The sequence below is a fragment of the Entelurus aequoreus genome, linkage group LG11 (assembly GCF_033978785.1).
Source record: "Entelurus aequoreus isolate RoL-2023_Sb linkage group LG11, RoL_Eaeq_v1.1, whole genome shotgun sequence".
In the NCBI taxonomy this organism is placed as follows: domain Eukaryota; kingdom Metazoa; phylum Chordata; class Actinopteri; order Syngnathiformes; family Syngnathidae; genus Entelurus; species Entelurus aequoreus.
Window position 1 is genome coordinate 28,721,980 of NC_084741.1, and position 17,504 is coordinate 28,739,483.

The 17,504-nt window shown below is 37.0% G+C and overlaps 1 protein-coding gene across 2 annotated transcripts in view; it reads right to left on the reverse strand.

Annotated features, from left to right (window-relative positions):
- Positions 1-213: 213 nt before the first annotated feature.
- Positions 214-17,504, reverse strand: part of sec61b (SEC61 translocon subunit beta) — a 288,067-nt gene continuing 270,776 nt past the window's right edge. The window contains exons 2-4 of one of the 2 annotated variants that reach the window (XM_062062907.1): positions 17,055-17,153; positions 7,860-7,964; positions 214-601 (exon numbers count right to left, since the gene is read on the reverse strand). In XM_062062907.1, coding sequence (XP_061918891.1) covers positions 514-601; positions 7,860-7,964; positions 17,055-17,153 — 292 coding nt within the window. In that variant the 3' untranslated portion in view covers positions 214-513. The remainder of the gene's footprint in view (positions 602-7,859; positions 7,965-17,054; positions 17,154-17,504) is intronic. The other variant, XM_062062906.1, reaches the window with a different exon arrangement.

Sequence of the window (17,504 nt, forward strand, 5' to 3'; positions counted from 1 at the left end):
ATCACAAAATACTTGTTTCTCAGTAGCATGGCAGGCCCAAGTATTCATTAAAAAAAAAGTCAAGGGGTTTATTTAACAAGTATATTTAATATTTGTGGCCACTATAACATTACCCCCAGGTTGAACACTATTTGATTAGTTGGCGCACCACTAGATGGAGCCTGTGTAGAACAATCGCTGGTCTAAATCATCACTACGGAATAAAATCACACATTTTATTTCTTTTTTTTATTGTACAAATAAAAATTACATTTTGTACAAATGCTTTTAACAAAAAAATGTTCCAGGCTGCAAGTATATTTTTTTTGTAGAAGAGAGGAAGAGAGGATGCCTGAAATGAATCTAATTGTCCGAAGGCGCTGCTGTGTCGAGGCTGTGGACGAGAACATCGAAGTGTTGAAAATTTCCCACATAAAAATCCAGTTTTATGTGCTTGGTACTGGTGGGAGGAGACGATGGGGTCGGCGGTTTGGTCCTGGTCCGATGTGTTAAGATGGCGAGGGTCGGCGGTCATTAAGAGCGGGTGTATTTTCCCCAGATGTGAAGCATGAAAACAGAGGCGATGAAGAGCAGGCTCATCACCAACACTGGCACGGGGCCGCTGTGGCGACAAAAAACAGGTTTTGGTTAGTCATTCCTTTACATGTCGTGTAAACGCTGACATTTGTCTGAATCAATGATAGCAACACAGAATGCAAACGTGGAGTCACTAATGTATTTGGAACCATCTAATCACCATTGCTCACAAACGCTTGTCAACCCCTTCATACACACCTGGTATGCCAGAGCATAAGAAGATGTAGCAGAAGGGGTCAGTGTTTCCAACTTAACAACTTTGTGTCTATATTCAGTGACTAATTAAGACCGCAGAGATACTTGTTTTTTTTTTTTTCTAAATCAGAGAGGCTCTTAGGAGGGTGATATGTCTTCTACAGCAGTGGTTCTCAAATGGGGGTAAGCGTACCCCTGGGGGTACTTGAAGGTATGCCAAGGGGTACGTGAGATTTTTTAAAAATGTCTGTCAAAAAGAACTGTGAAAAGAAATGCAACAATGCAATATTCAACGTTGACAGCTAGATTTTTTTGTGGATATGTTCCATAAATATTGATGTAAATATTTCTTTTTTTGTGAAGAAATGTTTAGAATTAAGTTCATGAATCCAGATGGATCTCTATTACAATCCCCAAAGAGGGCACCTTAAGTTGATGATTACTTCTATGTGTAGAAATCTTTATTTATAATTCAATCACTTGTTTATTTTTTAACAAGTTTTTAGTTATTTTTATATCTTTTTTGTACAAATAGTTCAAGAAAGACCACAACAAATTAGCAATATTTTGCACTGTTATACAATTTAATAAATCAGAAACTGATGACATGGTGCTGTATTTTACTTCTTTATCTCTTTTTTTCAACCAAAAATGCTTTGCTCTGATTAGGGGGTACTTGAATTAAAAAAAATGTTCACAGGGGGTACATCACTGAAAAAAGTTCTACAGGGTTTAACTGGTTGAATTTGTTTTATTTTGGTGGATTCATTAAATTGTGACTGTCAGAGACAGTATGGCTTTCTAACAGAGTGACAGGAAAGCACGTATCGCTCTTTTCCACAAGCAGCGGGGGGCTGCCGTGGGCCCCTCCCCCGTCTAAAGTCACTTACAGGCGGTTTTGTTATGTTTGTGGACAACAACAAAAAACAGCAAGCAAAGAGGGGTGTGAATCTTTGGGTACATAACAATTAGATTTGTTTCCAACTCCTCGGGTGACGATTTCATTCTGAATCGCTTCAACACCACTCTCGATTTAAACCGATTTTCACAATGTATTCTTGGGTATAATAATTATAATTAAACACTAATTCGTATAAAAATCAAAATAAATAGATTTTTGAAAATTAGGAACCGATTTAAAACCGATGAGAAACATATGTTGTGTTAGGGATGGGTACGAATTTGATACCTACCTGATACTGATTGATGCACGTAAAATCAAAAGGTAACATACTTCAATACCTTTGTTGCATGTGATGTCGCATTTAGTTTCAGACTAAACATCGGCTCAAGCTCTTGGCGGGTAAACACGCACTCACAGCGGACTCAGCCTCGGCCTATTACCTTGAGGTAGGGCTGGGCGATATATCGAGTTTGTAAGATATATCGATATATTTTTAAACACGTAACGAATCAAGAAAATATTGTAATATCGATATAATTTTTTTCACGTTAAAATGACCAAACGCCGCTTATTTGTTGTGTTCCTTGTTCTCCCCCGCAATACTCCATGGGCTATTAAACCCCTCTCCTTCCCCCTTCCAAGCGGTGCTTGTCGTCTCCCCCCCACTGCACTGACCCACAACAACAACACACAAGCAAATATGGAGCCTGACTGTGCCACCGGCAGTGACACCAGCAGCTACATAGCTTAACTACATTTCCCAGTAGATTGGCAGTAGCTTCGCCACTTTTTAAAGTACCAACGATGGTCCATTACACACACTAGGTGTGGTGAAATTTGTCCTCTGTATTTGACCCAACCCCATGAGCAGTGAGTAGCAGCGTGCACCGCGCTCGGGAAAGTAGCGATTTCCGTAGCTTAGCTATTTTCAGACACATGTAGCGGTTAGCTAAGCTACATGCTACAAAAGAAGTGAGAGGGAGAAGAGAAAGAACTGGACTAGTGCAACTCTACGGGCAGGGGACAAAATATACGGGAAAGATCAATGATTAGTTGGTTTACGTATAAGAACATCCATGATGGGTCGGTTGTTTACTATGATGAGTCAAGGTTGGTTAAGAGTAGAGCAGAACATTAGGGACGGGCCATTCAGAGGCAAGATAGGGTGGGTGATGGAACCAGGAAGGGAAATAACAGATCCCAAATGACGACAAGATGTCGGAGAAGAGAAAAGAGATTTATCAAGCGAAATGTACGACGAAGTGAGGAGGATCATAGCCGCACAATTAAGTAAAGTCACTTACTTTGCGTGGACCACTTCTAGTAGGACGCAAGAAACGGACATGTGTGTCCATTACATCGTCGATTGGGAATTAAAAAGTGCCTGCCTGCAAATGTATTTTTTATCAGAGTTTGATACATGTTGTATTATTTGCACAGCTATGTTATTTATTTTATGTAGAAATAATTTTTTTGTATTTTATTTATGTTATGTAATTCTGTGCTACTTAAACAGTTTCATTTCTGTGTTGTAAATACCCATCTTGACTAACTGGGTTAATAAAAGTGCCACTGACTGTTTACAGTACAGTTGTCATTCACTTCAATTTCAGTGAATCTCGCTCAAAAATGAATATCTTTATATGTATATTTTCACCGATAAATATATCGAGATGTATATCGAATATCGAGTTTAAGCAAAAATATATCTAAATACTTTTCGTCCATATCGCCCAGCCCCTACCTTGAGGTAGTATTACCATTGTCATGCCAACAAACGAAGCAAGCTTGTAAGGCTCCACTTTTTAAAAAGTTTTTGCTTCAGTTCAGTTATTGTGTAGTATTGACCGTTTTGAATAAACAATTGTATGTAAGAAAACAATGAACTTTTTAAAATATTGTGCTGTAATTTTAAACTGTCAATAGTAGGGGTGTCAAAAAATAATAAATTTTCGAATGAATTGTGATTAATGATTCTTAATCTATTAAAAAAAAAATCTAAAATATATATATTTTTTTTTTGCGAAGATCTGTCACCCCACATACTGCCATTCTTAAAGGGCAACACAGTTTATGGCCATAACAAAGCCAGAGATTAAATGCTAGCGGCATTGAGTGCTACTGTATTAAATTGCATTGAAACCAACTTGCCAAATTCTAAGTTTGTTGGCATTATTTGCCATGAAAGTATAGATGTGGCGGTTTTTAAACGACTGATGATCTACATACAGGTGAGAATAATCAATTCAATTTGTCATATGCATGTACGCCCTGGCACACCGTTATCATAATTTCATGACCGAAGCAAAAAACTTTTTACATTTTTATACTGAAATAAATACATCGACAGCTTATTAAATAAAAATATAGGAAAAAAATACCGGCAGCAGTAAAGTTTAGATCCATGATGTAAAGAAGAAAGTGAATGAATGTTTATAACTGAATACATAAGCATAAAAATTTGTTTTCTTTTGTATTATTTTTTTTATGAATTATGTAACATTTATGACAACCTTTTTCCAAAACACAATAGAGATAGAACAGGATAATGCATACATTTATCATGTGTTTTTAAAACGGTTACAAAAAAGTGAGACCCCAAACATTTACTGTGGGACCACATTTGTATGACTTGATGGGGTCCCTGGGAAGCCCCGTTTTGAAAATTCCTAACACCAACACTGTATACATTACAGGCCAAGAGTTTGGACGCACCTTCTCATTCAATGGGTTTTCTTTATTTTCATGACTTTACATTGTAGCTTGTCACTGAAGGCATCAAAACTATGAATGAACACATGCGGAGTTAGACTTAGACAAACTTTAATGATCCACAAGGGAACTTGTTCCACACAGTAGCTCAGTTACAAAGGATGGAAAGTGTAAGGATGGAAAGGACAATGCAGGTATAAAATACACAAAAAATGTACCGTAGTAGCAATATAACATACAGTATGTAATATTTACATAATATATGTTATGTACTTAACAAAAAAAGGTGAAATAACTGAAAACATGTTTTATATTCTAGTTCCTTCAAAATAGCCACCCTTTGCTCCGATTACTGTTTTGCACACTCTTGGCATTCTCTCGATGAGCTTCAACCTGAGATGGGTTTCACTTCACAGGTATCAGTTTTGATGCCTTCAGTGACAATCTACAATGTAAATAGTCATGAAAATAAAGAAAACGCATTGAAATGAGGTGTGTCCAAACTTTTGGCCTGTACTGTATATCTATATATCCAGGGTTTCCCGCAGCGCTTTGTTGTTAAGGCGGCCGCCTTAACAAAGGCCACTGCCTAAACTAACGTCTTAACAAGATCTCCAGCCACACGTGAGCATTTAAAAAACTCTCTGTCCCCAAGCAAACGCATACATTGAGTGTATGCGCCCCCAAAATACTGGGGGCGCTGTAGCCTAGGACTTAAGACCATTCCAGAAACATCCAAAACGTTATTTGCGGAGGCGGCATATAGCAAAAATGGCGGTTCACGGCAAGAAAGAATTATATATGTGGACTGACAGAGAAGTACAGCTACTTTTAAGCATCGTTTTGGAGTTTAAAGTTAACAAAACTCAACAAAGTGTTGACTGGGAAACTTGCCAGTCCAAGTATGGTGACATTCTTACCCTATTTTTGGAGCGGTACAGACTTGGAGGGACATCTGAGGAATTTCCTCATCGGAAAGAGGACATCACAAAAACAACTATCGGCACTAAACTGAAAGCGATTTGTGGAAAGTACAGACAAGCAGTCAACGCAGGTCGAAGAAGTGGTTACGGTAGAGATGTTTTGCTGTACTTCGAACTATGCGAGCAGATCTGGGGCGGTTCTCCATCAACTACATCCATTCAATTTGGAATAGAAACATCAGATATTGACACAAGCTCTCACAGGAGTACGGATTCTTCATTCACCCTTGACAGCCTGGTCACAGACAAAGATATGCCAAATGATGTGCAAGAACAGCAAGATTCCAATGGGAGCAATCCACAATCTTCTATGGTGAAAGAGAGAAGAGGTCTACTTCAGGTATGTGGGCGCTAACTTCATCGCTAGGAAGTATTATTGTTAAAAGGCAGATAGATGTTGTACATCTGGGGCATTAAAACATTTTTATATTAACTGCACTGCAATTACAAATGCTATCAGATGACCACTTTCAACAATGTGGAATCATATTTTACCCATTTGTTTTAATATTATCATTGTTTGAAAACAGTGTGACAAAAATACTTGCTTTGGAATCAGAAGTCAAGATGGCAAGCATATATTAAAGTTCAGCTGCTGCTCACTGCTCCCCTCACCTCCCAGGGGGTGATCAAGGGTGATGGGTCAAATGCAGAGAATAATTTTGCCACACCTCGTGACAATCATTGGTACTTTAACTTTAACTTTTAGATGTATTTAAATAGGGTTGTACTAAAAATGCTTTGAGTAGTTTCTTGTAATAAATAATATTGAGTTAAGTAAAACGGCAGCTGCATTAAAAAAAATTTTTTTGTCAAAATTAAAATACCTCGATGAAGTGCTTTATTGACACACATTGTTTCCCGATGATGTTGAGGGCCATTTGACATGTTGTAAATAACATGTCACTATCTTACACCTGTGCTAAAGTGGGTTTATCCCAAATAATGTATTCATGATTATTGAATGTAATTTGGTAAAAATTAGTTTAGTAATTTAGTAAAAATTAAAAACACAGATATCTATACACATATACGGGGACGGCGTGGCGCTGTTGGGAGAGTGGCCGTGCCAGCAACCTGAGGGTTCCTGGTTCGATCCCCACCTTCTACCAACCTCGTCACGTCCGTTGTGTCCTTGAGCAAGACACTTCACCCTTGCTCCTGAAGGGTTGTGGTTAGGGCCTTGCACGGCAGCTCCCGCCATCAGTGTGTGAATGTGTGTGTGAATGGGTGAATGCGGAAATAGTGTCAAAGCGCTTTGAGTACCTTGAAGGTAGAAAAGCGCTATGCAAGTATAACCAATTTACCATATATGCACTGCGCATGTGTGTGCGTACCTAATAATGCATAATACAATATGTTGATTGTTACGATCATGCCTTGATGAAGATGTTAATGTAACCTATGATATATGTCTACCTAAATATTGCTTTTGATGTCCTGTACATTAAAAAAACTTTTTCCATTTTGTAATTTTCATACTGCTTGTCCCTCTCGGGATCACAGGGGGCTGGAGCTTGCCTATCCCAGCTGCATTCAGGCGGAAGGAAGTCGCCACTTCATTTAGCAAACTTTTTTTCAATTGATTTTACTTGTCAATCACGATCTATATTGATACCACTTTATCGCTCAGCCCTATTTGGGTCTAGGCCACAGGAAATTATTTATACACTTGTGCCCTCTTATTGCTACAACTGTATGTAACATTGCATTCCATCTAGTGTGACTTAAAAAAATACTTGTCAGATGGCGCCAATTTTTTTCAACACAACAGGGAGAAAAAGTTTGCATTCGGGTTGCTGGTGTTGCAGAATCCTCCTGACACGGTCCCCCATCAGTCCATTTTTGAAAAACAAACCAATATTTGTCAATGTAATACGATTATAAGAGATAATGGTATGATCCTTTCCAATATATTATCCTTATGATGAGCCTACTTTACCACTCAGCAGCCTTGATTAAACCAAGTTACACCTCAGCCATCAAAGTACAAAGAAGTAACACATTTTAAAATGTCTCATTAACTTTCAAGTCCAAGTACTTTGTAGAGAGGCTCCTTTTATTGATGAGCGACTGACACGAGGAGGGGCTCTCTTCTCTGAAGGAGGGACGGAGTGGGGGAGGAGTGGTGCAGCTCAGCTCTACGCAACAGCATCACCATGCCAACCGTCTCCTCCCTACCATCCCTGTCAGAAGGCTGTAATTGAGTTGACCTTTCAGAGTGGATCCTTTAATGAAGCTTTGCGAGCGCCGTCTAAACGCGGGAACAAACGTGCACTCAATATATGGCGGCGTGCGAGGAGTGTGCCCTCCTTCGACGCCAGGAGACACACACTCGATAAGCAGCACAGCGCCATCGATCAACCACGTCCGCCTGCGACTAAGGGGCAGGATGCTTTCTTTAATAACGGGAAGGCTGCTTGACGCAGGACTGAAAGTTATAGGAGTTTGTGTTGGTTTAATATGACATTAAATTGAAAAATACTTACACTTTGAGTCCCGGCGAATCCTCGGTGTAGAAGCGCCACATTCCCCCGGTACCGGCTGACCCAGTGGTCCTGCCAGCACTACGGGTACCGCTGCTGGTTACTTTCCTGTGCAACAGCAAAGTATATGTAGAATAAACCGTGTGTTAAATGTGTTCAAAAATACTTAAAATGTGCCTTTGAAGAACTAAACAGAAAACATTGTACTTTGGGAAAAACAGAAAAGTTACAATGCAAAAAAATCAATTAATCAATTAATACATCCAGAAATTGTTTTTGAATTCAACAATAAAGAATATCATACTGCTCCTAAAAATGCAGGCAATTTTGAAAAACAAAATACTTTGTTACAATGTCTTATTGTAAAGATAATTTGTCACCTGGAAAAAGGATGGATTTTTACTCCCACACCAATATTATGTTGTGTACTTATTAACCTTTGAGTCGGCTTTGACCAGAAAATTAAAATTTGTTGCATTTTTTTTTTTAGATCTTTGACAAATCAGTTAAATTTAAAAGGTTAAGATAATAATTTATACACGAAGAGCTTGATTTACTAAAGGTTTGCGTGTACTAAAAACATGGGCAAACCTCAAAGCACATGCAAAGCTCATCTACTAAATGTGTGCAGAGTGGATTGTATCTGTTAAGTGAGCAGAAAGGCGTGCAATCCATTTTGAGTTGGTCTTCATTAATATGCAAAATATATGCTGATCATCAAAACGGCCACAATACTGGGAGAAGAAAATGCAAATATAATTATTTAGCACGCGCAATGTGATTCATCAACATCCATCACCGTTTTGCGAGTACTATTTACGTTTTATTTAGCATATGTCAGAAGGACATGCAAACTGACAGTATCACACACGGCTGCAGGATAAGTGCTCGCGCCGCAAAGACAGACGATGGACGGACGGGAATCCTCCGTCTTTTGTGTGTGTCAACATTTTGGACAGCCAGAAATAAAAACAGCCAGAAATAAAAAAATAGACCTATCGTTTGTACAGCAATTTCATTTCATAATTGTATAGCTGCTGGATGACCTACGGGGCTGATTAAAGTGAATTCAATTGATGCTGAAATTTTTTTTAATGGGTTGTTCTTTTTTTTTTTATTAATTAAGAACTATATTACTAAATCTCCTACATGAAGGCGTCCTACATTGGATATTGTCTAACTTTGTCATTCCAGACGCACGGGTGCGCTGGTGATGCGATCCACAGCCTCGCGCACAGAATTAAGTGTCAGTGTGCATACGTTTCTGTTGTCTAGATTGCGATTCAGAAAAGGTGTTACGGTTTATAGATGTGTGCCACCAGTTCAACACATTGCACACAAGTAGAAGAATAACACGAATGTACAGAAAATTATCGTCTTTGTGGTAAAAGCCCTGCATGCATGCAAAATCCTAATTTAAACAAGGCGAACTGCACCACTTTTCAAGTGCACACGCAGTTTTAGTAAATCACACGCAACACGCCCACTCATAGAATATGCTATTTTATTGTTTGCACACAGTTTAGCGCATGGTATTTGGATCTTAGTAAATCAGGCCCTTAGTCCCTTTCTAAATTTTCCTCCCCATTAACTTATATTGTAAACATATTTTTCTATGTAACAAACCTGACACGTGATAATTCTTTCACCACAAATAAGGAACGGATCTAAGCATCTCCCTTTGAAATACAAGGAAAATGTATCTTGAGTGTAATTACACGTCTCAACCACTAGTTAATGTGTGAGACAGATATAAATCATTCATACACAGTGCATTTGCATATTCACATGACTTAAATGCAATTTAACAATGATCGTGGTGGGCTGTTATTGCTACAAAGGTGTGTACACGTGGTTATTAGGACATTTTGTGTTGACTGTCAGTGTGTATATGTACAGTGGCACCACTAAACCACTAGATAACAGACAGATTATGTGGATTATAGACTACAATGCTTGCAAAGGGGCAGTGGACCATTTACACAAGGTAAGCACAATGATGTATTAATTATTTCCTATTCTATTTTGTGTTAGTATAACTTGTAGTGTAATTGTGTTTATTTACATGTTGGTTGCTTGGAGGAGTGGTGATAATCCTTAGATACCAGACGAGAGGAAAGAGAAATGCCTGTTATCACTACTACTACTATTATTATTACCACCACTGTCACTGTATGATGTATAATTATTTGAAATAAAGTAGTCTATTTTTAGGACTTGAAATAAAGTGCTTATTTGTATCAAAGCAATAAAATGATGTTTGTCATCTGATGTAATTTGACGTAATTTTATCTTTCTTTTTGCTCAAAGTATTGATCTTATAAAGGCTGTATTTACCTCATCTAAAGTAAATAAATTCCACTTTGCAACTAACTTTTGGAAGATTTTTTTTTTTTTTACAAAAATAAAATAAAACAAACATTAAAAATATATAAAAACATACCTATAAATATGGTCTGAAGCTGTTGAAGAATCTGCAGCGTTGAAAGTTTTAAAAAATAGTATATGAAAAAATCTAAAGCGTTGAAAGTTAATAAAAAATAAATAAAATAAATAAATATATACAGATACACACATATATATATACACACACAAACATATATATATATATATACACACACACATATATATATTTATATATATAGATGTATATATGAAAAACAACCATTTTTTGCTTGCCATAAACTTCATTCATTGTTTTCTTATAAACACACATCAGCATAAAAATGTGTCTTTTAAAGTGTGTGTATTAATGAAATAAAAAAATAAAACTCTCTGCGCTGTATCGCGGCAGCCGTGCAGAAACCATATTAGCTTATTTAAAGTTCCGGGCAATTCATGCAGTCTGAATTGTATACATTTTTCTTAGTTACACCCAAACGATTAATCGAAGCAACAATTTAAACCAAAGCTTTATTTCCCTCATCAAATTAATTGATTTAGGCGATTAATTTTGCAACCCTAATTACAAGGATAAAATATATAGTTACCCATCCACTCGTTAAAATTCCTACTTTGTCCTCATATCAAAATTACGTGTTTTTACTACATTGTTTTCCTCTTCGTTGTGGTCCTATACATTTAAAAGCAACAGTATCTCAGTTTTGTAATGAAAGCATGGATATCGTTATGAGCAGTCTTGTCAATGGAAGACCAGCTAGAGCATATGATGATAGGGAGTTATTTAATGGGATTAAAAAGATGTTAATGAAGAAGCTTTATAACGAGTCAACAGTGCACCCTCTAGATTGGGCAGCGATTACGCCAGCGGTGAAAACATCTATCTGCAATTTTAATCTCCTGATGGAACACGCTTGCAGGGAGAATGAGGTTGTTTAAAAGCAATCATGGTACGATCACTTTAGGAAAGAGGTGTCAAACTTATTTTAAATTGAGAACCATATCACAGTTATGGCTGCCCTCAAAGGCCCGCTTGTAACAGTAGAAATAATGTATATAATTGTAAATAAATTAAAGCCTTGTATTTATTGTATTTAAAATTATAAATTAAGGTGCAAATGTTTAAGTTAGGCGTTCCCCAATCTGATATTGCCCCTGGTCGATATCAACAAAAAAAGTTTGTATTTTCTTCTATTTTAGTTAAATATTTTGCAAAGGTAAACATGGTAGGCGAAAGATACTAGGAGCTAGCAATTATACAACAACTAAGCACACCATAGCACACAACATTTGCATACCGTATTTTTCGGACTATGAGGCGCACTTATAATCCTTTCATTTTCTCAAAAATCGATAGTGCGCCTTAAAAACAGATGTGCCTAATGCACATACTAATTCTGGATTTGCTTACCGAGGTGAAGCAATTATAGTTGGTACATGGTGTAATGACAAGTGTGGCTAGTAGATGGCAGTCACACATAAGAAATATGTGAGGACTGCAAGATGATGCTAGCAAGGCAAGCCCAAAACTGTTGATGTTTCTTTGAGGATAGAGAACATTACACCCGGCACATTTGAAAATCTGTCAAGATGTTTTAATACGACTTTGGTAAGCTACGAAGCCGCACGGCTTAATGAAACGTGGAGCATTACGGCTGCTCTAGTCAGACGTACTGTGCTTCAACATACGGGTATTATTATAATGTGTGTATGTGGTCCCCAAAATGGCACCTATTAGGAGATGTATTATCTGGCGTTTTGTTTCGCAATATTATGCAAAACCAACTTTCTTGCCTATTGCTTGTATTCCGACATGTGACTTCTTCCCGGAAATGAAAAACAGTGGTCAACCAAGCCATGATGGCAGCATGCAAACTTAGTACGCAAGAGGCATAGATCTTCCTGAAATAAGAAGACGCAAGCAAAAACTATGCAATGAAATAGGTCCCTATACTTTATCAAAAAAATATGTTTGTCAAGTGATAAAAGATTATTCATCGGTCACGTTTCCAGACATGTTGAACTATCTTGTGCTCCATACATCATTTTACACGACAAAACGGATGAAAACTTGGAAAAGCATTGAAACCTACAACTTCTTTGTGTATGGCTAGGTCAAGGAAATCGGTATCAGGATTTTCCCGGATAAATTTGCATCGTTTGTGCTCGGGTAATGTTGCATTTCATGATTTAACTTCTCATCTACTGCAATGTTTGTTGCACATGCCGTTTATGAGTATGCATGTTTTTCCCCGTCTTTTCAAAATTAAACTATAGATGTCAACTTTGTGTTTGTACTGAAAGCTTCATATATGATTGTTGCCTTTGGTAAAAAGTTTGCTCTTCCTGTTTTTGCTCACAAAACTTTTCACATTGTTATTATGGAGTATTGTGTGTAGAATCTTGAGGACCAAAATAGATGGAATAACATAACATAACTAAATGTAGAAAATCTAAAGTGCTGTGAATACTTTCCGGATGCACTGTATACTGCTACACAAGCTTTACATTGACTACTCTTAAGTATATCCAAGTTGACTTTTTCTAGTACTCTTCCTTATATTATGAAGGCCTTACTATTTTTTGGCAGACACTGTATTTACAGCAGGTCTTCATCTTCACTCTTCTCATTGGGAGTCTGAAAGTGTCATTGGCATTCCTCGAGCGTCTCTTGTTGTGTCGGGCTTTCTTTAACTTAAAGTCGCAGAGTTGGTGCTTCACGTGTGCACATGTGCGAAAAGGGATTTCCATCATTTCATAACATTTTGCTCCTAAAGTAAATCCATTCAAATTTGATAAAACTAGAGAAAAATGTTTTTTCGATTACATTTTATAGCATGTTTGAAATAAATTAACACCATAACCATAACCAAATAGACAAGTGATTGATCACTTGCGCTGAGAGCTGTGTGTAGCAGGTTGGTGTTCAAGGCTAAAACCTTTGTGTGTCTGTCCTATAAAAATATTTACCTATAAAAACAATCGTTAAAACGTCAATTATTTTCATGTTGCTGCTAACCTTTAAACATGGTACTTTATTTCACATGTTATTTTTTTTTTGTTATCTGAATAATTGAGCATAGCTAAAATGTTTGTTTTTTTAAAGATTTGCGATTATCTTTGACTTTTCTTATATTATTTTCAAGGCGTTTTCTTTTATCTCAAAACACCTCTTAAATTAGGATCTTATTATACAAAACCTACTTTCTTATTTATTGGTACCGGTTTTTGTGTATTTGGGATACCCATCAGTCCTGAAAATTTAAAATCAAGGAATGGTGGGGATATTTAGATAAGTCAACAAATATTTCCATGTATGGGTTAGTTTATGGGTAAAACTATATCGGGATATAGGCCCATACATGTGGTAGCGACACTGCTAGCACAGTTTAGAGATGTTCTCTGTGTTTAATTTAGCGTTACAGTAGGCCTTATGATGGCATTGTGTTTATATATGCACACGTTTACCTTGTTTGAGTGTTAATAATGAAATTGTGATGTTTAGGATATTACATATTGCTACAAAAAATGTTCTGTGCTACAAAAAGATTTGGTGCTACTGTTTTGTTTTTTTCATTTCGTAGCACCGGTGCTACTAGTGACAAAGCAAAACATACAGCACTGAAATAGGTTAATGTTTTTCAATCCTACTATTGTTCTGACTAATTTCACTTGATCGTAACCTTTTCTAACATTCCACACTTCTATGATTCCAAAAGATATTGTTTCAGATTAAAATCACCCAATACTCAAAGCTCTAAAATTAATTTTGTATCAGAAGTGGAAAAAGTTTAACAAGGGACACCCTTAATCTAGGTATTTATTTTTTGATAAAACATTTTGTGAAATATCTTGTTGCATGATCAAATAATTATACAGTTTGGAACAGGGGTGTTTTTATTTTCAACAAAAAAATGTTTTGAATATATGTATAATTGTTGCATGATCAGATAACGTTTAAAAGAAAAGCAGCTGCATGTAGTACTTGCAACTTTTCTGACAAAATTGAAAGAACAAATACATTTAATAAGAAAGATGAAGATCCTTATTGACGCACATTATTTCCGGCCTTTTGCGGGCCATATACAATGCTGGGGTTTGACACCTGTGCTTTAGGAAAGTCGATCATGTGTGTGAAAATTAGTGTGGCATGTTTTCTCCCAGAGCAGTGATTCTTCATCTGTGGTACATGGGCTCTATCTAGTGGAACGCAAAAGAACCACTTGAATAAAGTACAGTGTTTTATTTTCCTAAATTCAAAGTGTTACCGCTCAAACTGTGTGTAATGTCACAGTGGCCAGAAATTACAAATATATTTGTTAAATAAAACATCTTCCTTGTTTTTATTGAATACTTAGGCTTACTACGCTACTGTTTTTAATGTAATTATGGTGGTACATGGAGAGCCAAGTTTTTTTTAGGTGGTACTCGTAAAAAAAAACTTTTGAGAACCACTGTCTAAGAGGATTTAGCTTTACTTACAGTATCATGGGCAGTTTCCTCCAATTAGATTAATCTCATGTTTAATCTCGGAAATTTTTGTGCAATTCGAAATTAAATGTCAACTGAAGCTGCAAAATTGTATTTGCATTCGATGATTTTCAGCCACTTCAACTATTGCCTTACCAACTGGTCTCAGGCTGGTCAGTGTTAAAAAAAAACCCATAGGAAATCATGTACAAACAAGCAATTGGATAAAAAAAAAGGCACTGTCACCATTCTAAAAAAAATACAGTATTTTAAACTGGGACAGTCTTCACACATTTGCAGACTTAAAACTGACCTATAAAGTACTGCATGAATTGGCTCCGGGTCCTCTGGCAGAGTTCATCAGCCAAAGAAACAGCCGTGAGCGTGTCACTCAAGGCTCTGTCAGAGGTGACTGTTATATTCCTCTGCACAGGAGCACTTTCAGTAAGTCGGCCTGGTCAGTAAGGAGCGCAAATGTGTGGAACTCAGTACCTGGGGAGGTTAAACTGGTCACAACTTACAAGGCCTTCACAAAAAAATTGAAAATGTGGCTTACCAACGCCTACAGCTGCCAGCACTAAAAGATGAGCCTGTATTGATGCTAAGATAAATGTTATGTTGTGATGTTGTATTTCATTTTTCATCATATTGTATATGTATTGTGTGTATATATGTATTGTGTGTTTTTTCTTTTTCTCTCTCTTTTAAACTGTAATTTTTCTGCCTTTTTTACATCATGGCCAGGGGACTACAGATGAAAACTAGCCTTCTGGCTAATTCTGGCTTTTTTAAACCATTAGTAGTCATGTGTTTTTATGAAATTGCACTGTCCCCTTTGAAATAAACTAATCTGATCTAAAAGATAACTGTTTCAACGTGCATTTATTCGTACGCAGTTGCTCATATTACTTATTTTGCGCGTACTATTGTTAATAAGTCAAACCTGATTAGGGATGATGTTTGATAAGAAATGATCGAGTTCGAGCCTAATTATCGAATCCTCTTATCGAACCGATTCCTTATCGATTCTCTTATCGAGTCCAGATAGGTTGTTGTATATGGAAAAAAAAACACAATATTTGGTTTAACAAAAGCTCACTTTTATTATATAAGAAAAAAAAAATGTAATATATAAATAAATATTGACTGTTACCTAAAAAAATACAATAAAATAAATAAATATTGACTGTTGTTACCCAAAGTATATTAAGTGGGATTTTTAAGAAAAACAAATATATACAGTAACACTAAAACAACCTGTCTCTGTGATCACTATAGGTGTATAAATAATACTATAGTGTTAAATAAAATCAGTCCCTTGGGCACAAAACTGAAAATAATACAGCTCTCCAAAAAGTGCACTTCTGCTGCTATTTGACATAACTGTTTGTTATGATGCTTTGACATTTTTGCACTTTATTTCTTTATTGAAAGAAAATTCTATGAAGAGAAAAGTTGTTTGCAAATGTGGTTACAATGCTAAAAAATGAAAAGTTAAAGCTAAAAAAAGAAATACACTTTATTGAGTTAACATTATTTCTTTATAGGGGAAAGATGTGACGTTATGAGCTAGGAATATAACAACTACACTACCCAGCATGCAACGGGAGTGACGAGAATGCACGGTAGCCCCGAAAAGTGTTGTTGCATGTCACCACCCGGCAGCTAAGAATGAGGTTATGAGCAAGCTGTGAAAGTGAACGTCAAGAAATCAGCCAACACGCCTCGTCTGCATTATTTATAATTAGACAGACAACACATATACAGTGTGATTTTGTTTTGTTTACAAGGAAAGAAAAACAAAAGTTAAAAAAGGGAGATGTCATATATGTATGTGCTGCGGTTGCTTTAAGAACGTTGCGACAGCTGCCGTAAAGGAGGTGCGTTGCTAGCATTGTTGCTATGTGTCCGGTTGGTCGTAAAAGTGTTCGTCATGTGTTTGTACCCTGCTCAAATCTCTCAGTAAAGTTATTCATTGGATTATACCTTTTGTTTTGAACTTAATTACACCTTGGAGCGCTTTTTCCGTTCCATTGTTTTTCCTGCTTTCTCTATCTGCTCCTAATGACTGAGCTACGTGACGTTATTTATTGTGATGTCTCATGGGGCATTTCTGGTCGGGACGGGACTGGTCCCAGGGATTCGAATAAAGAACCAACTCTTTTTCTTTACTATAGTGGTCTCGATAACGGGTACCGGTTCTCAAAAAGGGATTCGAGTCCGAGGACTCTGTTGTTTTCTTATCGAACAACCGGGAAAACCGGTTTCGAGTATCATTCTTAACCTGATGCTTTGTGGGCATGTTAGTTTGAAAGTGTGTGTGTTTACCTCTGTCTGACAGTGGAGCCTGCTGCCCGGGGGGCCACGGTCTTAGTGGGGGATCGGCTAGAAACCCCAACATTGGTTGCACTTGCAGCTGGTCCAGGCTTGGGGGGAAATAGATCATTAAATACAGAATACAAGTATCTGCCATTACTGTACATTACATCCTTGCAGCAAACAAATGACTAATGAAACTGCTAACTGAGACATGTGCTGTCTTTTATCCATGTCCATAACATAAATATTTGTTCACATGGACAGAGTCTCAGACATACTTATGCATAATGTATATTAATATCAAATCGAGGGCATTGTGATCGTTATAAACGCCTTAATTCCCTCTGGGGAAGGCCACGTATACAAATGTGGAGCTAATGCTAGCAGGCTAACAGATAGCAAAATGTAATTATATTTACAAGCGCTCCGCTTCGTTATAGGAAGACAGCTGCAGGTGGA